The sequence below is a fragment of the Neopsephotus bourkii genome, unplaced genomic scaffold (genome assembly GCF_033783945.1).
Source record: "Neopsephotus bourkii isolate Nb327-2 ecotype Australia unplaced genomic scaffold, CSIRO-AGI_Nbou_v1 NB_196, whole genome shotgun sequence".
Lineage (NCBI taxonomy): Eukaryota > Metazoa > Chordata > Aves > Psittaciformes > Psittacidae > Neopsephotus > Neopsephotus bourkii.
Window position 1 is genome coordinate 15,554,574 of NW_026900709.1, and position 27,927 is coordinate 15,582,500.

The following is a 27,927-nucleotide window of genomic DNA, read 5'->3' on the forward strand; positions in this document are numbered from 1 at the left end:
GTAGTCTCATCATCCCAAAATTATGCCAAAATTTTGTTCCTTTTTTCCAACAGAATTTACTTGATAATGCTCGTGAATACTAAAATGAAAGGGTTTCATGCATTATGACAACATAAAAACATTAAGACCCCTTTTCTTTTAATTGCAAGTTTTCAAATGTATTTTAAAAGGGAAACATTTATTACCATATTGCTGAAATTGGGCCAGATGAACTAATATCCTTCCTTATTAAACGATTGTGAGACCAGAGGCAGAGCAACTTGTCAAGAATCTCCTTTTCCAATGCAAATACCATGTAAAAAAAAATACGCATTTATAAAAAGTAACTCTGTTTATTTAAGCCTTATTCCTGGAAATTTCTTTGGTTGTGGTTAAAGCAAATGAAATGAAAAAGCAAGTCAACGCTATATTTAAAGTTCGCTTTGTTGTTGTTTCGGGGGGCTCTGAAAAAACAGTCAGGAGAGGCAGGCACATAGCTCTCTAAGAAGTAGAGTTAGTTTCTGGCTGCAAGTCTGACATTGAAACATTTCTTGTGAGTAATAATCCTTTACTTAATGTGATGGACTTTTCCATTTCAATTTCTTGTCCTTCTTGTAGCTTGATTAAACAAATTAATTTTTACATAACTGGAAATCAGCACAGCTTTTCATGAAGATGTTGCTCGGTATTTAAAAAATAGTCTTAAAAGAACATTAACATCACCACTATTTAAAAAGAGACAAATCTCTGGCAGAGTCCTTAAGAAATGCTGTAGACTATATAAATCCGATTACCCAAATTCTTTCTTAAAGGAAGCAGGATCATATCTGGTGATACTATTAAATGTATAGCTAATACCACCAAGTATCCAAAAATGTTCAGTATCTGCATATTATATTAATGACTGAAATTGTCCAGTATATGTCCCTTTAAATACCCTTTTTTTTCCCCCCAAATTCTCAGCAACATTAAAGTGGAGAGATATGTAAATATTTTGTTAGCAATTATATAATGTGAACCTTTAATTTGCATAAATTATTATATTTAAAGAGTGCATTCTGCTATAGAAAACAGTTGACTTGCCAACCTCATTTTCAAGGGTATAGAAACCTTTGCACAGTTGCTGGGGTGGAGAGGTTGTTTTGGTTTTTGTTTTCCGACTAAAGTTATCACATGCTAAAGTTATCACATGTGAGAGAAAAAAGATGCACTTGCTCTTCTGTTTTTCTTAAGATGTTGAGAAATAGTACGTTTCACTTTGAATATATTGGTTTTATTCTTAGAAGCAAATAAAACTACTTTAATTTAGACATTTAGGTTTTTGCCTCCCTTAGACATAAGCGAGGCAAAAGCAGCACGTAATGGGAACTTAACAATTCAGCCTTCCTTCCTGGAAGCTTCTGTTGTTCTTTTATATAAATTTTCCTATAGAGATTAAACTATATGGCAATTTTAAGGAACTAAACCTCATAAAAGAAATGGCCTTAGAGAAGTGTTATTCTACATTATGTTTAAATAATTAGAGTTTTGTCTTATTGAAATATATGTTCTTTGCAGTTTAAGAGATAAAAGCATGAATATTGGCATGATTAGAAAATTATATTGTGTCATGGTAAGATTGATTGATTGAGAGATGAATGACAATCATCTAAAAGGCTTGTAGAACTGAATGTGTATTTAGACAAATGTTTTTGTGTTTACCTGAGTTATAGGAGGGTTATGCAGGTGAGAAGAGGCTTCTTGTCTTTCCATGTTTGGTACATATCATAATTTTTGCTGTGCAGTCCATCATACATGAAAGAATATGTTCACACTGAAAAAGAGGGTGCTTTAACAATTTCACAACTGTTTTTACATCATCTTTATGCCAGAAACAAATAAGTGAACAAATAGAAAAGCATCAAAATTAAATATGTCCTGAAAAGGCACACTGGCCTTTAATATTGGCTCTCTGGTAAGGACCTCTTATTTCTCTATGGTAAGGCCCTCTTATTTATTTAAACATTTTTTAAACAATTTCTGAATCCAGCAAGGCCAAAGAGATGCACATCTCAGAGAAAATTATCAAGGAAATAATGTAAAGGTTATAGTTAGAGAGCTGCCTTTCTATTATTATTAAACCATTTTAGTGATTTATTTTTTCTCCCACCCCTCCTTTTTTTTTTTCTTTTCTTTTTCTTTCATTTATTATCTGTCCCCTAAAGGCCTCCTACACATTGAAGTCCACAGTGGAACTCACTAGTAGGGATGAAGCAGAGAAACCACTGCAGGATTCCCTGTTTCAAAGCTGAACCAATATTCACCATTGACACATTCATTCATCTGTGCAGGGTCATTGGAAATCCTCTTTCTCTAGTTTTTCCTTCCCTTCAGGGAGCAATGCTTAAAAGAGCAAACCCCTGGTGTGAAGAGATAGAAGAATTCTCAGCGTGGCCAGAGGTGCCAGGAATCGAATTAAAGTTGTCCATTTGCAGATGACTCTATACTCAGCTCCCAGCATATTCAGCTATGGGACTTTCTGCTGACGTTTTATTTGACATGCTGTTGGTGGCACTTAGTTGTATTTAAAAAAAAAAAAAAAAAAGAAAAAAAAAGAAAGGGGCAAAAAGTCACTTCTCAAAAATAAGCAGAAACGCTGAATTTCAAAATATGTGTGGTTCCTGCTGTTCCTTTTAGGTCTGGAGGTTGTTAAGGATCATGTGCCAGAGAGGTAAATAATTACAGAATTTACTTCTTTGGGTAATTTAACACTTGTCACTTATTCTGCTATTGTTGACATCTCTACTTTGGCATAAATCAGATTTTGACATAACTAAACCTACAATTTTGTTTTTCTTCGCGCACACGTTATCTCTTCCATGTGAAAGGCACTGGGAAGACACGGGCTGCCATGAAATCTGAAATGCCTGCAGTCAGCATGAAGAGCACCTCTTTATTTCAGTTTCATTTCCTGTTAATAGAGATGAACTTGGTGAACACACTGGGGCACGTTTAGAAATTGTCAAACAGGCATTCTGTAAAAGGAGTTAGGAGAACCTAAGGAAGTCTCTGCCAGTTTGGAAAAGATAAGCATAGTTAACCATTTGATCACCTGCCCAAATTCCTATACCAGCAACACAGTCATACTCCCCCTCCGTGTGGGTAGTGGAGGAGTTGGCACAGAATATCCCCACCTTTGGTGACTGCGGAGAGGTTTAATTTTTGTCACTAATTTCAAAGAAATCTCAACACAAAGTATATTTCTTTGAGTAATGGTGGCACGATCTCCCACCAACATAAATCACAGTCTCTTCAAGGAGCATTGTGAAAGGGGAAGTGGGAGAAAGAGTTGGAGGCTACAAATTATGCCACTATCTAATTATGCATCTTTATTCATATGACTAGTGAGATATCCACACACATGTTAGCAACACAGAGACCTAAATTATAGACATTAATAACAACTTGAAGAAGAGAGCAGAAGTGGTCAAACAGTTTAAATTCTCTGTCATAGCAACTTGTGGCTTCAGATAGAGCTATCCCAGAAATATAGATTAAATTTTCTTTTTCAACTAAATCACACAGGTGGTATCTTTATGCAGTGCATATAAAAGTAAGCTCATTGTTCATCCTATAACCAGCACTTCTATACCCAATATGTGAGGTGTTACAAAGAGGTAACATTACACTGAAATATTTTAATCTAGTTGAATGACCTTACACAAGGGGAAGAATTTTTCCAAGAGGGACAGCCCAGTAATGAGGCTGAGGTGTGTCCTAAAACGGCCTAGAGCTCATTCTAGCTTATCAGCTACTGCTACAACTCCTAATTTGTGGGGCACTAGTGCTTTTTCTGGGCAGTCTATCATTTAAAGTGCTGTGAGAGACAGTTTAATCATTTTAAGAGTATGCTGTGTAACTGATCTTGGAAGTGCCCAGTACTCACTAGAGATTTATTGAAAAAACATTTGCAGCATGACTGTCTTTCCTTTGGAAAATAGAATATTAAAAAAAGCAGTCATGCTCAGCAGCAGTTTTCATTGATGCATTTAGGGCACTCCTCCTCTTTAGCAATCCAGACCTTTTAACAAAATGTCATTTCTGGTTATCCTCAATACAAAATGGCCCATCAAAGCTACCTTGGCGCAACCTTACCTTTTAAATATCAGTCTGTGCCTTCTAACCATTTGTTACCAAATACCTTTTAGTTCAGTCATGGAAAACTCTTTGTTTAATACATAGAATTAACAAGACATGGATACACCTTAAGGCATTTTTCATTAAATCAAATATAGAACACTTATTTACAATGGTTTGGATGTATTCTTGAAAAGATGTCACAAGATCTTTGTATCATAACATACCAATATGATTATGTGCCTAATGAAAATAATGTGAAGTTAAAATCCAGAAAACTAACAAAAACTTTAAGACCATGGACAAACTCAAGCCTTCCTTAATCATAGGAAGTAGTTAACAAGTAATTGAGTATAAAGATTCTGCCTCATTTTCCTTTTTTTTTTTTGTGGACTGAATTTCCTAAAGCTGTCATAAATGTGATTTGCTTGTTCCTACTGTCTACTGTTTATTCTCAATACTAGATATATCTTCAGAGCAGCTAACCCCATATACTGGTATAGTGGGTTATGTATTCCCCTGGCCTTAGCAAGTTGGCTGACATAGACTGAGAGAGGTTCTCTCCACACAAATTTCACAAGCCGTGTTGAAAGACTGCTGTATCGGCAGAGTTAAATTTCTGAAGTGAGCGGTGATCATCCAGCCTGGCCTTCAGTGCATGAAGGAACTGGAAACATGCAGGATAGGTGGTAGGAACAGGATACTGCTTTGTTAACTTCAAAAACCTTTGCTGTCCTATTTTCTGACCACTCTTTAGCACTGCTGCTCTTGATTTGGCATAGCTTTAGGTTTGGGATAGAGGATGGTGCAAAAATGTGTGTGAAGAATGGGGGGGTGAGGGGGGGGAGTAGAGAAGGGAAAGGGAGAAGGAAATCATATATGTTGAATACAGGAGGAGGGATGCATCTGAAAGATCTGTGCCTGTCAGAGATCTCCTGATTTGCTGCCAGTGAATAAACTGTTAAAGTTTATTGAGTATAAAAAGCAATTAACTGAATGGTTTTTATCTTTTTATGAATAAAACTGTGTCATTCTCTAGGCAGAAATAATCTTGCAGTACAGTGCAGTGCAGTGGCATAGATGCTGAAAAAAAGGGTCACTTAGAATTTATCAAAATGACTTGTATTTGGGATTGTAGTTGATATAGTCTGAATTGAGATAGTCCAAAACATGTTTTTTTCTGGTTTTGTCTTTCTCTGTCCGCTAGATTCCAAGCTAGACACTATGCCATAGCTAGAGACAAACATCATCCCTGCTCTGGAAGGAGAAATAAATATATGTGTACAGTTATATATACATACAGAGAGAGAGAGAGAAAGAGATTTTCTGAACCAAAGCTTTGTATTGTGTCTCTTTAAAAATCCATGTAAAATACAAATACAGAATCAAAACTGTAATAGCAAGGAACATATTTCCCATCTCATGCTGCAGGGCATAAGCTAATCTTCTGCTGAGATCAGGAAGGAACCCCCCCCTTCAACCCTGTGTTGTTTTTCATTACACAACTGGCTGTTTGCATTATGTTTTTTTATTAGAACTTGATTGTTTAATGACAAAGATACAGAGTTATGCTAAAACAAATAGAAAGCTCTGTAGTGGAAAAGCAGAAAATAGACTATGAAAAATAAAGTAAAAACCAAAGACTCCTAGAATCTTCTCTGCTCACCCCAATCCCTCCAAAGCCAGTGAATGTTTTCCTCACTCACACATGCGTTTTCTTTATTAAACCCCATCCCCCAGAAGAAACCATGACTGTATTATTTAGAACCTGGTGGTGTTCCTTTTGCCTCCTTCATTTTATAAGAAGATACTTCCATAAGCAATATCAGTCAGGGAAGTTCTGTACTAGACTGCTCTACCTTTAAAGAAAGACCTACTAGGCAAATCTCTATGTTTAAACCAATCTAAAATGCAGGAAATATTGTCTGCCATAACACAAAGGATTCCAGTTCTGTTGGACAAATGTTCTCATCTGATGCAACTCATCTATTATGTAGCTTTTGTAAATGTGTGATAATAGAACGGTAACCTCAGCAGTCCACAGAGCTAGTTTGTCTGTGATTGTTTGGACAAGTGGTTGCTTCTGTTTGGAGCAATTAAGTTTATTTTTGTTTTGGGGGAGGTTTGTTTTGTTTTTTTTTAAAGAGCCAACAAGCAAACAATGCCGAACACCAAGGGAAATAATTTTATTTCATCCAAGCTGCTCTCTACTAAAAAAAAAAAAAAAAAAAAAAAAAATCCAAACTAAATTGCCGTAAACAAGAGAACAGAGAAATCTGAGGTGTTCTGTACCCAAAGGCACCCTCCGGATTGTTTATGGTACCTTTTGCTGAAGGGCAAACTGATTGATGCTGGGTTCTGACTGGGAGAAGTTGGGCTATAATGTTGGGATTTCACTGATGGGGAAGAAAATAATGTCTATGCTGCTGTAGAAGGTGAAATAGATTTCACATGGACTCCAGTTTCTGATATTTATGCTGCCTTTTGGTGGAATTGTCTTGAGACAAGCCACTTCAAGGCTCACCTTAGGTTTTAATAACAGCAAACATTCCCACTAGAGCTCTCTCCTCCTACTTGGCCATGTCCCTGTGGAGAGTACTCACCCTCTGACACCATGGAGGCGCTGGCTGATGGCAACACCTTAGGTTCAACACGGATTTTAAGGTGGTTCTTCTTGTCCCTTTTTTAGGGATGCTATTTCTTCCTGTCACTGATTCACAGCGCTTTGGGGCAAATTCTGCCTTGAATTTAACCTCCCCTTTGATTTGCTACTTTTGCAATTTCTTATATTAGTCTGTACTCCTGTATATATGACACTCCATCTCAGGGTAGCAGCCTGTAAGTATTGTAAAATTTGGCAAGTCCTAGTTCTTTAATGGAAGAAGCTCCTCAAAGAGTCTGATAAAGAAGGCTTTTGTGTTCAGACTAAGCAGACCTAGAGACATCAGAAGGAAGAGTCTCAATTTCTGTTGAAAGTCAGTCATTGCTTGGGATCAGTATCTTAGGTGAGCAGAGTGGTCTTTTGTAGGCTTGCTCAAATGCTAATGGATCTGAGGCTAAAAAGTGATTTTTTTTTTTTTTTTAGTGGTAGTTCTAGAATGCAGAAGGAATGCAGTGAAAGTCCCCCCCTTCTTTAATATTATGTTAGAAATAAGAAAAGAAGGTAACCATAGTTTTATGATGGCTTAGATACCTCCTGTGGATCCTACGTTTCTGTCAACCTCAGTTTTAAATCACTAAAAATATCATAATGTATGATATTGAAGGATTTACTGATGAGCAATTGATGCTTCAAAGCATCTGCTCTTAGTAAAATCAACAGTACAAAATGCATATTATGCATCTTAGACCATCGGGTTGTCACTCACAAATGATGTGAACTTTGATGCATTATTCAGAAGTACAAGAGGAGGCAGTCCAAAGCAGCTGTGGAGTCTCTGTTATTTTATTTTATGGTTGGTTTTTTATGTTATATTATTTTACAGAGAGCAGAAGCTAAGTATGTGACTTAAAGGTACAGAGTTTGGAATTACATTGTAGAGTAAGCAGCAGCAGCACTAAAACAGTTGGATCTGAGTACAAGTTCAGTTCAGACATAAGAAACTGGAAAATATTCTGATCTGAAAGCTACAAAAAGTGCATCTGGGAATGAGTTCTGGGTGTAGGGATGGCTGGTTAGTTGTTTTTCTATATTTCTTTTTTCCACTTTGTAGTGCAAAGAAGCATATACCACAAAATCAAATGAAACTGGCATTAACTTGGTAGTCTCAGTTCTCATAGTCCTATTGATTCAGAAAGCTGCAAATAGATACGGAAGCTCAGAGGCTGCGTTTAGGATTACTGAAGTTTGAGGGCTAGTGTACATGAAAGATGTAATGAAAGCACGCATTCAGTAAAAGAACTCTTCTTAACATCTTAACATGGAATTTTGATATAAAAATCTTGGTTCAAGAGAATTAGTCTTCATCATTTTGTTGGTATTTCATTATTGATTACTCATCTTTATGCGCTTTTTCCCAAAGTCTTGGCAGCCGACAAACCTCGAGCAGAATCTCTAGCAAGCAAAACAACATTTGCATCTCTATGTATTTCTCCTAGTGGGAGACAAAAACGTAGTCTTGGTCATTTCTTATTGATGACTTTAAATATTATGTAAGGCTTAAATCAATCTGGTGAGAGAACAGTAGCTATTCCTCAAGATTCACTCTGGATATTTAATTAGCTAAAGCTTATACACGCAATTTATTTTCTTTTTTGCCTCTTTCAGCATTTGTTAGGTAGTAGTATTGATATGACTAGTGCAGCGAGGTGTACGTCTAGTTAAATTGAACTTTCTATTGATGAAAACTTATCTCTTGCTGATGGCTGTGTTTTATGAATAATATATGTCACAGCATTACATTTTCAGAGCTGTGCTGTTCTTTGCATTAGGAACTTGGGGTTTTTGGTGCTAAGTAGCTACTAGGAGTTGATATGTGAAACATAGGGAAATAGCATTAGTTATATGTGTGTGTGTGTATGCATAAATATATATGTATATTATACATCCGCCATTTTATTTTGAAACCAACCAATTTGCTCTAGTTTTTTCTCAAGCATTTTCAGCTGTGACTGTGGAAGGAGAACTGACAAGTGTTTCTTCAAGTATCTCTTTTCATTGGCCATTTTTGTTCATTATCATTTAGCTAGTGACAACAACATTTAGTACTTGTATATTAATGACTAGAAATTGTTAAGTGAGGGAAGAGCAGTCAAACAAAGCCAGGCGGTATTAACTTTATGCATGCTCAGTAGATGATACCTGATTTACAGTAATCTGTACATTCCCCATATAGTCTGTGATTAAGTACCATTTACAGAGCTAATCCAGCCTAGCACAGTTTTAGGTTTTTTTCTGCAAATCTTATTGAACCCCAAGCATTTTCAAATATATTTTTAGTGGAACAAAAAGTCTATATTGCAGTAAATCTATCATCACAGCTACCGATTCCTTGAGCTTAATTATGACACTACTAAATGTGAAAATCTATTCAGCGCTAGGAACACTTTTCACATTACATTCACGCTAAAGATTGGCTGTTAAGAGCTCATTACTGGTAGTTTTCTAAAGAGCGGTTTATTAAACACTGTTACCTAATAAGCATCTTTGGTGGTGCAAATTGCTGAAAACAGTAATGAGTCTGATTAGACTTCATTTCAATTACAACAGCTTGTCTAGCTAAAAAAAAAAAAAATCTCTCCTTGATGTTTTGGAATCTGGCTACAATGCATTAGATGGTTTAAAAGGAAAATGCCACCTCTGTGTTTCCTTTCCACAGTTCAGTAATGAATAGAGAGCTGTCCGAGTAGCCGTCCAATTTAACACATTGGAAAACTAGATGGGCAGCGTTGGAAGCACAATCCTGTTTGCTTAAAAATTGTACAAAGGCTTTTCAGTTAATATATCTAAATAGGGTCATATTTAGGTTTCCTCTGCTTCCCTTGCATAAGAATATAAAGCCATCATAAGATGAGAGAAAATTAAAATGATTCATTCCTACATGCTTTGCAGAGGTTATGCATTCCTCTAATTATGCACCTTTCAGTTGTTATCTGTAAATCATTTACAGATCTGTAAGATCTGTAAATCTTTTACTTGCAATCACAAAATTCTCACAGCTTTCACAGTACTTCATGATTCAACCTGTGGGGCTTTTTAACTTCTAAAATTTTTTTCCAAAGTAAAAATGAAGCTTAATAAATTTATACTACTGGTATCAAATACTTCACTGAATATTTGTTAGTTTATTAACTTAATTTTTGATGCTAAGTGTGTTTAAGTGTATTAATGTTAAGCTTTCTGTGGAGTCATTCCTTTATCTTACTCATTCTAGATGAAAAGAATTTAAGCTGATCGTTACTCAATATGTAGTAAAATCATAATGTTCCTATTGATAGTGTATAGAATTTTTAATACTAAATTCATGTGGATGCACTTTTATAATAATATTATTTAACACAAAATTTGATAGTTTTATAATTAAAACCTTGTAATAAATTATGCCTGGAGAAATTACAGAAGGGGGCACACATGGAAGATACAGTGCTACTGAAGGTGGTATGTTGGACTGGGTCTCAGTGTGGCTGAAATCAGACTTCTTTCCAGGCAGCTTACAGCAAATTTTAGGAAGGTTCACATTCAATAAAGTTTGCAAGCCACCCTATTAGGCAAAGGAAATAATGTAGAAACTGAGCTAATGCAGCAAATACCAGAAGACTCTGTCCAGATTTTAATGAAATGTTTTCTGCTCGTGTTGTTATTAAATATGTGGCCCAAACCCCAAATGCTGGTGAGCAAAATAGAGTTTGCTTAATTAACTGCTGAATAATTGTTGCCTAAAAGGAAAATCATACAGTAAAAAGTGAGGCACATTTATCTATTTCACAATAAATTGTAAATTTCAGTGTTTCTTGTGACTTCAAACCAGAGAAGTGACAGCAGAATCAAGCCCATGAACCTCGGCATCTCATATTGACACCAAACCCCTTTTAGGCTCTTTTTGTGAAGTTACCTTTCTACCTTGTCTTTGAAATTCTTCCAGTTAGCTGTGATATATTGTATATTTTGTGAGAGAAAGGACTTTCATCAGTGTGCATCATCAAACATCAAGTAAAATAGTGGGTTGTTTTTTTTCTTTTTTAAGAACATCATACAAACACAAGTGCTATTATTCAGCTATACAAATGTGTGCCTGTAGTGTGCTTTGAGATGCTAATCAGTGGAGCTTGACTTCTGTACCCCGAAGCAAATTTTAAAACTATTTCATCATTAGCTGACTATGTATGCAATAACACTATGGACAAAATTACAGGAAAAATAACACAGCTTATTGTTATTTAATCTATCAACAGCTCTCCAATAGTTATTGATACAATCATCACATGGTTTAGATTTTTGTTGTCTCTTGAAGGCTGTTTTTACAGAAAAGACTGAATTTGTGTGATAGCTGCAAAGACATGACATTTTATCAGCTGGGCTCTATCATTTCTTTCTGTTTTTAAAGAAAGCATGTTATTCTTTTCTGCCCCTTAAACTGCCTGTGCACCCTCTCAATGACATACTGTGTGTTTCAGGACATGGCTCAACTTTTCCTGCTGCAGGATGATCTTTGCTCTTTTTGAGAAAGGAGAGCCAGCATATAACATGAGGAGTTAGTTTCTTTCCCACTCTCTCCAGGATGATGACAAAAATATCAGCATACACAGAGTTAAATATCTCAGTTAAGTCGTTCTCTCTAGTGCCTATGTGTGTGAAATATATAAATGTACATGCATATAGAAACAGAGAGTTTTCTATATTTGCCTATAGAAAATTCCCTATTCCTCCTTCCCCCAACCCCTGGTTAATTTGTCAAGCTAACTGAACAATCTATATAGCTCTTTTCAAGCACTCAGAAAACAATACAGTAAGTCCCAAACCAAGAGCATGTAAAAAATTGGCTATCTTCCATTTTTCAGTAGTTAATTCAGATACATTTTATTGAATGAGCCAGGAAGAATGTTTGGAATTTGTGGGATACAGTAATTGAAAAGTTTAAGTGGGGAAAAGGTTTAGCTCAGCGTCGTGTTTCTAGGATCTTGGTTATGCTTCTGCTTTTAATCTTGTTTCTCCTCTTTGGGGGGAGCAGGAAGGAAAGGAAGGATCAGCTGCTAGTGCAGCCAAGCCGGGGAAGGAGCCATTCTGGAGCTCTGTTTTCCCGAAGAGTGTGATTAGTGCAGTTGTGATGGTTTAGCTAAGGTGTTCCCTACCTTGGGGAGGAAATCTCAGGTTCCCTGTGGTAGCATCATCCCTTCTTACGTCATCTCTCATATTGAAATATTAATGTTGTTTGTGTAGGGTTTTTTTCAATGGAAAGACTAAGTAAGTGTACAGATTGATAATACAGTCCTTTTACGTGGGATATTCTCTTTGGAAAGACAGTGTATGCCAATACTAGCTGATCTAATGATTATAGTAAAGAGAAATGTGTGTGGTGTGTGTCTGGTACGACAGGGAAAAAGGGAGAGAGTGAATGAGCTCTGCTGAGAGCTCCCTGCTCTTAATCCTGGGCCATGTCAGGAGTATTCTAAAGCAGTTTATCTTCATGTGTCGTCTTATATATAAGAAACAACACTAAACCCACCAAAACTCATTTCATATGTAGCTTTTTCCACAGCCTTCAGATCAAAGTTATTTTCTTCAGGCTGGACTAAATTATACACAGGTCCCAGGAGTGAAGGACACTGAATTAATGCACTATGTCAACCAGTCCTGGCTATAGAATATTTTTATAGAAGTGTGAGACGCAACATCTCTTTACTATTTCATTAAAAATTAATGTGCAGATTGCCAAAAAGCAAAATGCGTAAATAACATAAACAAATTTTGCAAAAGCTTTGTACACTGTGGAGTCATCTTAAGAAGGATTTTTTTCCTTGAGTATCAGATTACTTCTATATATACTTCTAATCAGTATTTGTTCTCATTTTGCTAATTAGCAGAGGTACTCTAATCTTAGTAAAACAACTGTTCATACCTCTCCTATGTTGGTAGGTTTCGGAATAAGCACTTTAAAAGCAGAGCAGCATTCTGGTTACAGGCTGGAGCAGTGTGTTATTGGCCCATATAAATTTGCTTTTTCACTTTTGTTAGTTGAGTGTGATGGGTCAATCCTGACTACAGTTATTTGGAACTTACTGAAATTGATCATTGCCTTCATATTTGTAAGGTGAATAGGGCTGGTTAGCTAAATCGCTGGAATTAGCCTTCTCTTGCTGTATATAAAGCTATGAAGTATATGCATACATACATAAATATTTTTTAAGTATGATTACTGAAAAATATATTAAAACATATAATGTAGTGAAATCTGTACAGAGTGCTGCTGCTGTTAATTGGAGGGAAATATAGCTTAAATAGTTTTTTACGTAATTTGGTTTTATGTACTCGAGCAATATTATTTTCTAACATTTTGGAACAGCATGATATAGGAAATAATTCAGCATCACTTAATATCTATTTATGGTGCACCCACTTTGTTCAAATAAAGTATGCCCCTTCGTGACAGTTTTAACCCCATTTATCCTCATGCACAAGTGCTCACCTGTTATTTACTCACATAAGAGAAGGTCGATACTGCAGAACAAGGGGAGTGCTCTGTTGTGACATAAACCATACATATTCATTAGTTTTGCTGTCCCTATGGACACATGTAGTATGTCCTGGTGATCTTCATATGGCAAAAGAAGTGAGCTTAAGAAGGAAGTTGTCTTAATGGATGTGAGAAAGAGGAAAAAAAAAAAAGTGTTTTTAAAATGCTTTATTTACAGTGAGGAACCAAATCAGTAATTCTAAGTTTGAATGAAAAATAAAACTGCTGTAAAATGAAGCAAGGTACTGAATCATGATTAGCAACAGAAATGGAAAAAATAATAGAATCCAGTGTTTGAAAAGTATAATTTTTACATTCCTTTTTTTTTCTGTTGTTTTCCTGGAAGAGCTTAAGTCAGGATCTGAGTGTTCCATATGAGGCTCCTTAGTGGTGCAAATTCATTCCTTTTGCCTCTCGTTTCCTTGCTAAAAAGCAAGTTCAGGGTTCTGTTTCACCTGCTGCAGTTGATTGTGTGAGAAACATGATAAAGCAGTGAGTGTATTTTATCTGCTCTGCTTTTAAGGATTTGTGCTGTGTTCTCTCAAGGTAAATGTGCCTCAAATTCCGCTTTTGGAAGGGGACCCAAGGAAAAGGCCACTTCTGCTATTTTGTGGCTTAAAAAGAGAGTATGCATTTTGCTGCACTTATAAAAGCTTCAGTTGGGTTTACTGGAAACTTGAAGTAAGCACTTCAGTGGGAGCACAGTCAAGCTTCAGGTCTAGACTATTTTGTATTTGCATAAATATTGGTGCCAAGTGAACAAACTCCATATTAATTCATGACTCTATTTTAACATGAGTGTTTTAACTCTCAGAATCACTACAGGTATCTTACAGTAGTTATATTGATTCTTATGTTTATATAGGTATAAATTGCAGATTGTGTGGCATATTAAATCTTTTAAAACACATTATACCTACAAACATTCACTGGAATACAAAAAGTTGTATATATAATTTTGATAAGTTATGCTTATTTTATTTACAGTTACTTTTCTCCTGAATATTCTCTGAAAAATTATTATGGTCTCATTTGTTTGGTATTGACAAAATATGCTATGGCATGCTCTTGCAAAGGCATGGTAGTGTTTGAAGGTACTTGACAGAAACACCTTAAAAATGTAAAACCTGGGAAGGGGAAGAATCATTATAGGTTGAAAGAAAACTCAGTGCAATTATTGTCTTCATTAGTGTGTTTTCTAGGTGGTTTAGAAAAGTGTTATGAGCAAATGTGTACAGTGAGGGCAGACTGTAAAATTTTTTAAAGTAAAATACTGTATTTTACTTTAATGACTATTTTAAAAGATCAGTGACAACAAATCACAAATATGACCAATTTTCTATATAGAAGGATTCTGACAGGTGTGCATAAATGGTTTTACTTATGGTACGCAGTGATAGTGCATCAATGTGATCACACTGCAAGGATAGAGCCCTGAACTGGGAATGCTTTTGTGCTTAAGGACTGCTGCTGCAGAGAAACCAATACCTTCGAGGTGGGCAGCATCCTGGGAGATCCTGTGGAGTGCCTAATAGCTGTAGTCCCTACCTTCCACACCTGTGGGCTGCTGTTTGCTTGGCCTACAGAACCAGCCTGCTTCTGCTGGCAAAATATGATAGTGTCATCTCTAGACCTAGTTTGCCTTTGCTTGCTTGACTATTATTTCTCCTTATTTCTCTTTCTTAAGGCCTTTGAAGCTGATGGATCTGCTAAAGGCTGTTTAGCCAGAAATGTCTTTGTGACTGCTTTACATAAATGGTGGGGAGGGAGCTTGAGAGGAGAGAACTCATTTGCTGTAAAATGTATTGCAGTTTGTTGTTGTAAGGTGTGAATGTGTGATTTTAAAAGGAATAATCATTTGACAGTATTTAAATTAGATAATTGGCATGTATTACTTTGAGATTCCATGTCTGGTTTTTAATTTTTAACTGGTCCAGGCTCTTCTAAAATATGTTGCATTTTTCTTATCTCTTTTAAGTGGTGCTGACATATGTGATCCTCAATATTACTTGTGATTTAAGTGTTTTTTTTTAAAGATTGAAATGTTTTCAGTGTCCATGCTAGATGGGAATCATATTGTAAGTATCCCACCAACAGCTTGGTGCCAGTGATGTGCGTGGCATGCATAGGCTATATATAATAAAAGGAATAACAGAGCCCTAATGAGAAAATGCTGAGAGCACTTTCCAGGCCTGTTTTGGTGAGTTTGTGGCTGCCACTTACTGAAAAAAGCTTCCAGAGCTGGGTCCATGCAGCTGGGTGGCTCATTTGAAGGCTCATCCTCCTACCGAGTCCTTTGACGTCAAAGGAGTTCCTCATGGACTGGAGCAGAGGTCTTAACTGAATAATTAGAAAATAAGTGTGGGAAGCATTTTCTTTCTTTTCTGTTGTTTTTTTTTTTCTTTTTCTCCTGCAAAGCATAATTAGCTCACTCCACTCTTCAAAATCCCCCCAGTTTCCAATTAAGAGAGATCAGTTACACTACCTTCAAACAGCTAAAATTATGCTTATCAATAAAAAATGGAGTGTAAAAGAATTGTTTTATCTTGAATTATTTTTTGTTATTATGGGGCATATGACAATATATAGTCTTACAAAATATCATCAGATTTAGCACAAACCCAGGGTGTTTTGTGTCCTACATCTTGAACAGTGGTTATGGCGTGACTCATATTCTGGTCCATCCCATGTGTAAGAAGGATTTTAAAATGTGGATTTAGGGCCTGATCCTCAAGGTACTAACACCTTTGTTTCTCACTGAAGTATGAGCTATGAGAAGTCCTGGCACATTCCAGTGAAGTGCCTGTTTAAGTCAATAGCTGTTCTGGCAGATCTCTACATGTCCACAAGAAGCAATCCCTGGGCTAAATTCATTATGGTCCATTGTGAAAACAGTGGTTTTGAATACCTGGAGACAGGCCTGAGGGTAGCAGTTCAGTGGGAGGCTTTTGGAGTCTTTGACTAAATGTGTAAGCAATCCAAAGTGGTGAAGTTCACAACCACTTGCAAGTCTACAAGGAAGAGGGTTGGTGGTACTCAGAGCTGTGGTTTTGGAGTTGTTCCTTACCTTGCAACAGTGTGATGCTACAATTTGGTTATGGACAGTTATCAGAAGCATCTCATTTACTTGTTCATCCCTGGTACAGTCTGCTCCTGGTACAGTCTCCTCCTCTTCAATGGCACATTAAGCCGTTGCTCATATCATATTTAACCATATGCCTAAAGTTAAGAACCTGCTTAAGCAACTGATGCTCACGAAGGAACCAAGCAGACCTGTGCTGCATAAAACCTGAGGCACTGCAGGGATGAACAGGGCAGGAATAGAGACCACAGCCAGAGAAGAATTTTCTTTTGCCTGAAGTATGTTGAAGGAATGGTTGGAGGCCCCTAACCCAAACTAAAACTTTGGTAGCTGGCTGGGAAGGCTGGTGTGCTGCCCTGTTTCTGGTTCCTTGTGCTCAGCAGCTGCATGCCATTTAGGTTTCGTTTCCCAGCATCTCTGGATGTGTAATGCAGCCTCTGCTGGTACCTTCAGAAAACCACAGCTACATATGGTTTAATTTTAGCTTGATTATTTTATTAGAGGTGTGAATAGGTGAGAGAGAGGTTTACTAAACTCCTTGTGTCCTTTGTCTAAAGCAAAATGTTGATAACCAAGTTGGTTGGTTGAAAGTGATTGTCATTGCTTGGACTTCTCTGTGGGACACTATAAATCCTTTGTTGTGTTTTTACCCAGTGTGGTCCTCAGCTAGTATTTCTGGACTTTTCCATGCTTGTTTTCAACAGAAACACTTATATTTAAATTGAAAGGAAAGGCTAGATATTTATTTTTAGTTTTCTGTAACTGATATAATCCTGTAAGGCATTGAGCATTTTGACTTGATACTCAAGGCACCAGTGGAGGAGAGTTCTTTGTGTTCACAAACTTATTCATGTTTCCAGCAGCATGAGACCCCAGTTGACCAGGATGTGTAGAACACTGCTTGTTCTTTATTTGCATTCAGATTAAAATGTTTCCTAATTCTGACATTCTTTCTTTTTGTTGTTGTTGTTGTTCTGGATTTTGTGAGGCTTTTTTTGGTGTGCTTTTGGGGGTGTTTTTGTTTTTTTGGATTTTTTTCTGAATTCATAAGTCTGAATATGTAAGTGGATTTCTGCCATATGGAATTGTTGCATGTGAAATTGATGAAGTACTGTGTATTAGATTTTATATTTTCAGGCTAAGTGCACAAAATTAGAAATGAAGAAAAATGGTCACAGACTTGGTACAAAGAAATTGAATAATTAAATTATTGACTATAATTACTTTAAATGTAATTCAAATAGATCCAACTTGAAGAATTATGGAGGAGGGATGTATAGCAGGGCTTTCAGGACAAGGAAAAATAGATACTGCTAAAAAAGCTTACACTTCCTCTCTATATAATGTATTAAATTTACCTTAAAAGCTGTGCTCTGATAAGTACATACCTGTACTCAAAGAACAGAACCCTTTCCTTTTGCCTTTTAAAGCCCATAGCAGCACAGTTTACACAGTTCAAAACTGTCGATAGCTCGAAGGATTCCTAAGTTAGCAAAGACTTAAAAAAAATAATAATTCAGCTTTGCATTGCTTCTGGATTTTCAGGAAGTTATCAAGCAAATGCACTCTCTGCAGGCCCGTGGCTTATGTCAGAGCTTAAATTATGGCTAAAAAAAAAAAAAAGAGCAACCTCTAAATATGTCCTTATTTACCTGATCTTGGGTGTTTGTATCAGCGTTTGGATTCCTAGCAAAAGAAATGCAGGAGCATGTATCAGCTCAAGCGAAAAACAACTAGTAAAATACAGTTTAAAAGATGGAGAGGAAGTGGCTGCAAACATTACACAGTTGGAGGTGGGGGAAGTGTTTGCATAATTAAAATAAACTACAACTTCTTTTTTTTCCTTTTTTTCCTCCAAAATCAGACATTTGGCTTTTGTCAAACAATTATTGAACTATTGAGAAACAGAGTAAAACCTAGCAAAACTTTGCTGCTTTTTCAATTAATATCAAATTGAGGAAATGGCTCTTCTCTCCTCCTCACCCCAGTCCAGACCATTCCAGTGGACTCCATGTAAATACAGATTTCTTCACTGCTTACTAATGCAAAAAATATGCTTATGGTTAACTATTAACCTATGCTTCCAAATAACACTAATGATTGCAATGTGCTGGAATAAATGCTCATGTTTCATGGGAAGAGAACAGTCCTGTTCTCTTAAGCTTATCTAATCAAGGCCTAATCCTGCCTTTACAGCCTTTGTTAAATGCATTGGTATTTAATATGCATCAATAAATAAACTTTCAATTATTGTGCAGTGAGCATATCCAAAGATAGCATGACAATGTGAAACTACTGGCCTAGCTAGCAATTATTCCAAATAAAGAATGCTGATGATGTGATTTCCTCCCTTCCTCTTATAATGGATAATTTAGATTTTCTGACATTCTTTTGCAGCTTCATAATAAGGAATAAAAATTAATCTACACCAATAAAATTCAAAGAATTTAATTTTTAAACAACCTAAATGCATCTTCCAACTATGACTGAAAATAAAATTATTTTATTTTAAAAGGATGTGATCCAATCTAAACAAAAAAAGACCAATTGATTAAATTTTTAAAGTATTTATGAAACGTATTTTGAAAAGCTTGGAAATGGGAGGTGTATTTGCTGTGCTCTGACCTAATGTATTCTTTTATCTCTTTAAATTGAATGGTCTTCTACAAGCTGTTAAAGACAATGTGCCACAAGCATATTCGTTAACTACAGTACAAATACCAGCCCAGCCAGATTCTCTGTTCCATCCATGCCTGTTTCATTCACCTTATTTTTCACAAGTTTCACTGCTGCTTTAGTGCATTCTTTTCAGTCTCTCTCATGGCATCTGTTAGTATCTGGTGAATCATCAAGGTACTCAAGTTCTTCTGTATCTCTGTAACAATAGCTTTTAAGTGTTTTGGTAACCTTATAAGCCAAATATTGCAGAACACAGTTTGTTGGTTTGTTTCAGTTTTGGGTTGTTTCTTGTTTGTTTTTTTAACAGGGGTAACTTGTATGTCACTTAGGCATTTTTATGTTACAGGAATATTAATATTCTTTTATAAAAGGTTGAAGTAAATTTCAGGGTGCTAGAACTGATTAGATGCTGATTACTTGCAATTGGCTCCTGGTGATTTGCTCTTCAGATTTCTGGCTGAATTTAACCAAGTATGATTTCTGAAAAGCTTCTAATAGTTTCTCATTAAAATTGCAATTTTTTTTTATGTGCATGATTTCTATGATTTTACCCAATTTCATGATCTGTTTACTACCTCTGGAAGGCAGTGGTTGAAACATCAGCTTAGCAAAAATAGTCTATATTGATACTAAATGAAAGAAATAAATCTTCCAAAAACTCAGTCTCAAAGCTGCATTTGTCAAAAGCACTTGTCTGAATTAACTTTTATAGGATAACTGTATAATTGTTAACAGACATTTTTCTCAAGTTGTCAAAGTGTTGGAAAAAGGAGGAAGAAAATGCTCAGGGAAAAAAATCCACAAGTAATCAATGGCGTGCTCGTGTGGACTGAGATTTGCAGTGCTTGTGCTAATAAAATACAAGGCTCCATTAGAGGTACTTTGCAGTATTCAGGCTAAATTTAAATAATTTGGTGATTTGCAAATACATGAATCCAAAAATAAAAATGAAGAGTCCAAATGCAAATGAGTGCAACGGCAATAAAATATAATTGCAAATGAATCTGTTGCTTTATTCATTTATTGTGTAATTACTGCAATCCTTCCCACCTTGTTTTCAGTATTTCTTAATCATTAAGTCGGAAGCATGACAGCAGTGCCAGCCCTGGCATGATTCTCTTTGACTAAAACCTTGTAAATTAACACAATTAGCACAGCATCATCCTGCTAATTAACTTCCAGTGTCTGGTGCAGTGGTTTTGCAAACAAGGAAGAGGGAGTCAGAAGGGAATAAACATGCCATTCTGTTACCAAACTGTGTGCTGTGTTAGGTTTAGCTCAGCGAGGCTAAGCTGGCCATGTCAGATGCCAGAGTCAGGCAATGAAGAGCTAAAGGGGTTGGGGAGAAAAACAGGAGGGGGTAGAAGCTGTCAAAATAGACTGCAGTAATTCAGAGGGGAGCTGGTGCCACAGATGCTTCATTTCGACTAGGCCTCCTCCTTATCAGGGAATCTGTGCCAGAGGGCACAAGACTGTTTGCAAAAATCACTTTTGGTAATACGAGAGAGATTAAGGAGGTCTATTTGATACAGCTGTACAAAAATCAGCAATGTGTCTACCATGCGTAGGTAGAGTTGGAGGGGGTTATCTTTAAGCTTTTAAATTGCTCTACTGCGCATGGCGGATTACGAGGAGGAGTGATTATTCCCATCGCATTATTTACAAGATTAATTACTTTAAAATGACATTTGCATTTTTTTCCACTTTTTTTCTTTTTTACTCAAGGTGGGGAAGCCACAGAACTTTTAGGGACTTGGCTTCATTTCTTTTTCCTTTTCTTAATCTGTTTTTTTTTTTTTTTTCTTTCTTTCTGGTTTTTTGTTTTTTCTTTTTTTTACCCTCTTTCTTTGTACCCTGGAGGCTGTGAGGCGGGGCGGGGGGGGGGGGAGAGAGAGAGAGCAAGCAAGGAGACCGATAGACAAGTCATGCTTGGCTTTTTTTCCAGAGCCTCAACAACAGAACTGAGAGGCAGAAAGGAGACAGTTGTAATTCATACCGAGTTGTAGGCTTTGTGTGATGAAAGCGACGGAGCGCTGCCTGGGAGATTGCTTTGCTGCACTCCACGAAGCAGATTTGAAACTGTCGTGGACCACTTTAGATGAGAGTTGGATTATGGAATGACCTGCTATGTCTGTGTCATATTGTTCTGCGCAGGGTGCATTATACTGTGCTAACTAGGTGTTCAGTACCAAATAAGAGAGGTATCCTAGATGTGATCTGTCAGCTGTGTCTCATATTTTTATATTGGTTAAAATATAAAACTGAAACAGTGATGAGAGAGGACAGAGCAGCTGGATGCCGTGTATGTTAACAATAAATCTGCACTCAGGGTATTTAAAACATACTGAGTTTTATTTAATTACTTTGAGAAATCTAGCATTATCTGGCTTTTTTAATAACCCCCCACTGTATCGGCAAAAGATGTGTCTACATGTGTATGTGCCTACAATGAACCAAGCAGTTTATGCTGCTTCATAAAGACATTGAATTTTCTTTCCTTAAGGATTTGTGGTGTTAAGTACAGTCTTTCAGAGAGCTGAAGAAGTTCCTAGGCAGTACGTTTGAGAACTCATTTAAAAGCACCTGAAAAAGGCCGAGCTTGCTGTTAACTTTGGGTTTTTTTCCTGCCGCCCTAGGCTTGAAGATGCAGTGGACGCCAGAGCATGCCCAGTGGCCAGAACAGCACTTCGATATCACTTCAACCACACGGTCCCCTGCCCACAAGGTGGAAGCCTACCGGGGGCACCTGCAGCGCACCTACCAGTATGCCTGGGCCAACGATGACATCTCGGCTCTGACTGCCTCTAATCTTCTGAAAAAGTATGCAGAGAAATATTCCGGTATTTTGGAAGGCCCAGCTGAGCGGCCCATTCTCAGCAATTACTCTGAAGCTCCCTCGGGGCTGGTGAACGGTCGGAAGAATGAAAGTGAGCCCTGGCAGCCATCGCTGAACTCGGAGAGCGTGTATCCCATGAACTGTGTCCCAGATGTTATCACGGCCAGCAAAGCTGGGGTAAGTGCAGCCCTCCCTCCTGCAGATGTCTCGGCCAGCATTGGGAGCTCTCCTGGGGTGGCCAGTAACCTGGCTGAACCCAGTTACTCCAGCAGCACCTGTGGAAGTCACACTGTTCCCAGTCTTCATTCAGGGCTCCCATCTCAGGAATACGCTGCAGGATACAATGGCTCATACTTGCATACCAGTTACAGCGGCCAGCCAGCACCTGCACTTCCATCCCCTCATCCATCCCCACTGCATAGCTCGGGACTTTTACAGCCACCACCACCACCACCACCACCAGCCCTCGTCCCCGGCTACAACGGGACCTCTAACCTCTCCAGTTACAGTTACCCTTCTGCCAGTTATCCTCCTCAAACTGCTGTTGGCCCTGGGTACAGCCCCGGGGGTGCCCCGCCACCCTCGGCGTACCTGCCTTCAGGAATCCCTGCGCCGACCCCTCTGCCCCCAACCACCGTCCCCAGCTACTCCTACCAGGGCCATGGTCTGACCCCCATTGCGCCATCTGCCCTGACAAACAGTTCAGCCAGCTCTCTCAAAAGGAAAGCTTTCTACATGGCAGGGCAAGGAGAAATGGACTCCAGTTATGGAAATTACAGCTATGGCCAACAGAGATCTACACAGAGTCCCATGTATCGAATGCCCGACAACAGCATTTCAAATGCAAACAGGGGGAATGGTTTTGACAGAAGTGCTGAAACATCATCCTTAGCATTTAAGCCAACAAAGCAGCTAATGTCCTCTGAACAGCAAAGGAAATTCAGCAGCCAGTCCAGTAGGGCGTTAACACCCCCATCCTATAGTACTGCTAAAAACTCACTGGGTTCGAGATCAAGTGACTCATTTGGGAAGTATACCTCCCCAGTATTGAATGAGCACAGTGATGAGCACAGGCAGCTCCTCCCTCACCCAATGCAAGGCCCGGGACTTCGTGCAGCTACCTCATCCAACCACTCTGTGGACGAGCAACTGAAGAATACTGACACACACCTCATTGACCTTGTTACCAACGAGATTATCAACCAAGGACCTCCCGTGGACTGGAGTGACATCGCTGGCCTAGATCTAGTAAAGGCCGTCATTAAAGAGGAGGTTTTATGGCCAGTATTGAGGTCAGATGCATTCAATGGACTGACTGCTCTACCTCGGAGCATCCTTTTATTTGGACCTCGGGGAACAGGCAAAACATTAATGGGCAGATGTATAGCTAGTCAGCTGGGGGCCACGTTTTTCAAAATCACTGGCTCTGGCCTTGTCACAAAGTGGTTAGGGGAAGGAGAAAAAATTGTCCATGCCTCCTTCCTCGTGGCAAGGTGCCGCCAACCCTCTGTGATTTTTGTTAGTGACATTGATATGCTCCTTTCCTCTCAAGTGAGTGAAGAACACAGCCCAGTAAGTCGGATGAGAACCGAGTTCCTTATGCAGCTGGACACTGTACTGACTTCTGCTGAGGACCAAATAGTAGTAATCTGCGCCACGAGTAAACCGGAAGAAATTGATGAATCTCTTCGAAGGTACTTCATGAAACGGCTTTTAATCCCACTTCCTGACAGCACAGCGAGACACCAGATAATAGTACAACTGCTCTCACAGCACAATTACTGTCTCAATGACAAGGAGGTTGCACTGCTTGTCCAGCGCACAGAAGGCTTTTCTGGACTAGATGTGGCTCACTTGTGTCAGGAAGCCGTGGTGGGCCCACTCCATGCCATGCCAGCCACAGACCTTTCAGCCATTATGCCCAGCCAGTTGAGGCCAGTTACATATCAAGACTTTGAAAATGCTTTCTGCAAGATACAGCCTAGCATATCTCAAAAAGAGCTTGATACATATGTTGAATGGAACAAAATGTTTGGTTGCAGTCAGTGATACTACTTAAAAAAAGTGTAATGAATGTTGGCACACACAGAACCTGCTACATAGGGTAGAGAACCCTTTTCAGTGGTGTTAAAATTGCAAAGGGTACTGGGAAGACTACAATTTACCTTGCCTCTAAAGAGCCAGGGTATACTTGAAGGAAAAGTGCATCAAACAAGAGCTGCTGATCTGAAAAAGCCACACATGACAGAAAGCGCATGTTGATGCTCAGTTCTGTTCAAGCTAGACAATACTCACCAAGGAGCAAGGTGCAAGTGGGTTGATTTCAGAAGGACATGAACCCTGTGTGTTGATTCCATTCTGCTGTTCTTGAGATTTAGTTGCTGTCAAGTGCCTGAAGTGGTGCTTTATTTTTTGTTTGCCTCACAATTACATTGGTGGCATGTGCTAATATAAAGAGCTTTAACTTCAAACATTATTGGACTAAAGAGATGAACGGTTGTGTTGCGACAGAGAACCAGATTTTTGCTATTCTAAGAGCAACAGTATTCCTCAATCCTGTCTGTTCTGCAGTGTTAAACTAAGAACAGGTAAAACAGGGTAATGGTAATCTGGACCTTAATTTCTGCAGTTCATTTCTTTTAATGTTCTGTCTGCAAAAACTCAGGAAAGTGATTGTGATTTGTACAGTACCTCAAAGGAATGTGTTGAAAGCACTATGTACTGCTGAGAGTTATAGGCTAGGCTTCAATGTTACTTTATATTAAATATGTATGTTTACCTCAACAATTGGAAAATGGCAAGGAAAATTACTTTGAATGTATCCAGGAAAAAAACTAAAGTGTGATATGACTGAAGCTTTACAGTTTTAAAAAATAGAAACAGAAGGATTTCCCAGTGTTCAGAAATGGTTCTTCTGCATATCTGTCAGATCAAACCAGAGCAGAACGATTTGTCGTCAGTAAACTGTAAGAGTTTTCAGCATATTGCTCCTTGATAATTACGTGATACAGTCTTTAGAAGGTGCATAGATGAAAAACGAGCCACTTAATTGGTTTATGTTAGCATCCAAAACAGTCAAATGTAAGATTTGGTAGGACTCCAAAAGGCAAATTACCTTAAGCTGTGACTGCTAGCCTTTGTTGCTTGGCATTATTCATAGTTTTAAGGTTACTTTGGTGAAGCTGTAGGGAGTGGGATCAGTGTAGGTCGCTGGCAGAGCTATGGGTTGCAGAGCTGTTTGTAGCAATGCAGTGGACTGTGACCAAACAAACAGTACAGATAACAAAGCAAAACTGAACCCTCAAAGTACATTTATTTCCTTTCCCAAACTGTAAAGTTGAGTTTTTGTCGTGTATGTATGGCTCCATTGTTCTTAATTGCAATCTTCGTTTAGCATCCATTAGAAATCTTCCAGGCTGGAGTGTGCCCACCATTATTTCTACCTCAGTTTTGTTACGTTTCTCTTGCAAAGCAAAGTAAGAAATAGGGCAAAAAACACCACCACCACAAAAGTCAGATTACATTAGGAATGCAAACCTGCTAAACAAGTTTCAGAGAGCTGCTGTTTTTTCCCCTGAAGTCAAGGTTTTCACTATGTTAGTGCTCTTTACTTCCTCCCCCCACCCCCTTTTTTTTTTCCCCTCCCTCAGATACACGTATTCCGGTCTCTTTCTTCTGGAAAGACTAGCTGGCATGTGTGGCATTTGCTGTTCTCCCCCACACCCCCACCTTCCCTTTATCCTTTAATGCTTTCCGTGCAACTCTTTTGGTGACAGCTGACTGATGTTGGGTAATGTCTCTGAGCAGGAGCAGTGCATGTTGCAGCTGCCCAAAGCCTCTGCCATCACATGAACAAAACAGCCTTGCTTTTTTTGAATGTATTTTTTTGTTTGTTTACTTTAAAGAGACAGTAACAAAACTGTTGCAAAGCACTGCCATTTAATGTTTCTGTTAAGTAATGTACATTCAAATCCATTAAATAAATGCACTGAAAAGCCCCAAGAAGAGAGATACCAATCTGTTGCTAGGTCATGTTTGTCTTCTCAAAAATTGTATAGACCTTGTCCATTTTGTTAAATCAACAGAGACATTTAGCATTCAGAAAGCTAATGAGGGATTTTGTGATATTGCTGGAAATTTATGACTCTTGATTATTACTTTCCTTTATTTTTCTTTTAAGATATATATATATATATTTAGATAGAACGTGCTAAAAACAGAGCAAATAAACCAAAATCTAATTTAAGATGGATTCCTGGCAAACATTTTTTCTATCTAAAACTTTGTTTTAAGCATAAAAGTACCATTTTAAAAACAGTGCCTTTCATTAAGGATATAGAAAGTAAGACTTAAGTACATCACTTGCTTTTCTTTTCTTTTTTCTTCTCTTTTTTTTTTTTTTTAACAGCAATTGCAATCTATGATCCTTGTTATGACCCAGTCTTTCTGCTTCCCCAAATCTCCACAGGCTGCTTCTTCACCCAGGTCATTCCACCATCCTCATATTTGGGAGATCCAGATGTCTCCATTAGCTGTAGGCTCACGCTGATCACACTGGCAAGTATGCTACTGCAGATTGCTGACCCAATTTCTGTCTTAGGCATTGCCTTTCGTATCTGCTATTTGAGCTGTGCTCATTTGAAAGGCTTGGGCAAGTTTTGATAAACCAACTCTTGTTCAGTTTCTCCTAACCATACTCCTAACAGATTTTTTTGCAGCTAGTAAAATGAAAGCTACCAACTAGTGTGTTTTTTTCCCCTCTTTTTGTCCAGTAGCAGAACCAAAAGAAAGCAAAATTGTAGATGGTCCCTTTGGCTTCCAGCTTTAAAGCATAGTCTTTAAAAAGTCACTCTGGGAAATGGATTTTTCAAATGTTAACCAAAGTGAGAAGCTGGCAGAAACTGAGATGGTGTGAAAATGCATGTTCCACACGTGCGCACACACGCACTCATGCTCATTCTCTCTAGGGCTCGATTCTACTTTAGGGCAGCAGAAGTGGAAAGCTTCACCCCTGTCCCAACAACTGTAAGGAGAGGAAAATAGAGCCGTATTTTTAACCAAATCTTTTCTTACCAACAGCTGTCCTGGTATTGCTCTGCTAGGGTGCCTATTGAATTTATTGAGAGCTTGGCCAGGTAGTGTTAAGAGGAGGCAACTCAGCCCTTCTCCAAGTCCTTTGATGTAATTTTCCCCAGTTTGTGAGGGGCTGAGCTGGCTGAACCCCCTGCCATGTCCTGTCCTTATTGCTTTCCTTCTTCCTCCCACATTCAGCCCATTTTCTACCTAGTGAGCAGGTTTGGGCAAGCTGCTGGTCCTTCACTTCTCTCAGCAGCCTTCTTGTTGAGGAGTGTTCAGGAAGGGCAGGAGCAGTATCCTGAACTTGAGCGGGTCCCAAAAGTTAGGATTGGTTTTGAGAAGAGAGACAAAACACGTTCTAATGGTATCTTCATTATTAAATGTTTGCTGGTCTTTGACATTTCTGTGGTAGAAAGCCATTTGCTGTCTTTTACGACTAGGCAAAGATGGGGCCTGCTGCCACAGAAGTGCCCAAGTGGTGGGCAGGGACTTCCTGGCCACTGGCACAGCCCTGGAACCTGAAATGGAAATGTCACAGGATTTTAAGGAACCTGAAATGGTTAAAGAGCCTCTGCTGTGTCAGCCTATCACTGCAGATGCTTTATGTTGTATTTTTATGTGGGGATCCCATTCTGCATCAGCTCATTTTCTTCCTTGTACCTTCAGTAATAACTCCTATGGCAGCAAAAGTAAAATAAATTGGAAGAATATTTCTGCAAGCTGAAGGATCAGTATCAATTCAAGGAGAAGTTCATAATGACCTTATGTGAAACAGAAATGGCAATACTCTGTACTTCTGCATGTTCCTCTCCCAAATATTCAGAACATTAGTGACAGTATAGAAAAGTTTGCTTACTGAGCTGATCAATGGAATGTGAAGGCAGTTTACTTTAAGGCTATTTACTTTCATGCAAATTATTTATCTATTAGTCAGTTTGTATTCTACTCAAATGCAGATAGATGGGCAAAATGTTTTCTTCAGCATTACA

At 38.2% G+C, this 27,927-nt stretch overlaps 1 protein-coding gene across 5 annotated transcripts in view; it reads left to right on the forward strand.

Moving 5' to 3' along the window:
- FIGN (fidgetin, microtubule severing factor) overlaps positions 1-27,927 on the forward strand; it is a 102,914-nt gene that overhangs the window by 72,303 nt on the left and 2,684 nt on the right. For 4 of the 5 annotated variants that reach the window (XM_061343930.1, XM_061343919.1, XM_061343940.1 and 1 more), the window contains one exon: positions 21,663-27,927. This exon is cut by the window's right edge and continues 2,684 nt beyond it. In XM_061343930.1, the coding sequence (XP_061199914.1) occupies positions 21,671-23,911 (2,241 nt within the window). In that variant the 5' untranslated portion in view covers positions 21,663-21,670 and the 3' untranslated portion in view covers positions 23,912-27,927. The remainder of the gene's footprint in view (positions 1-21,662) is intronic. The other variant, XR_009723988.1, reaches the window with a different exon arrangement.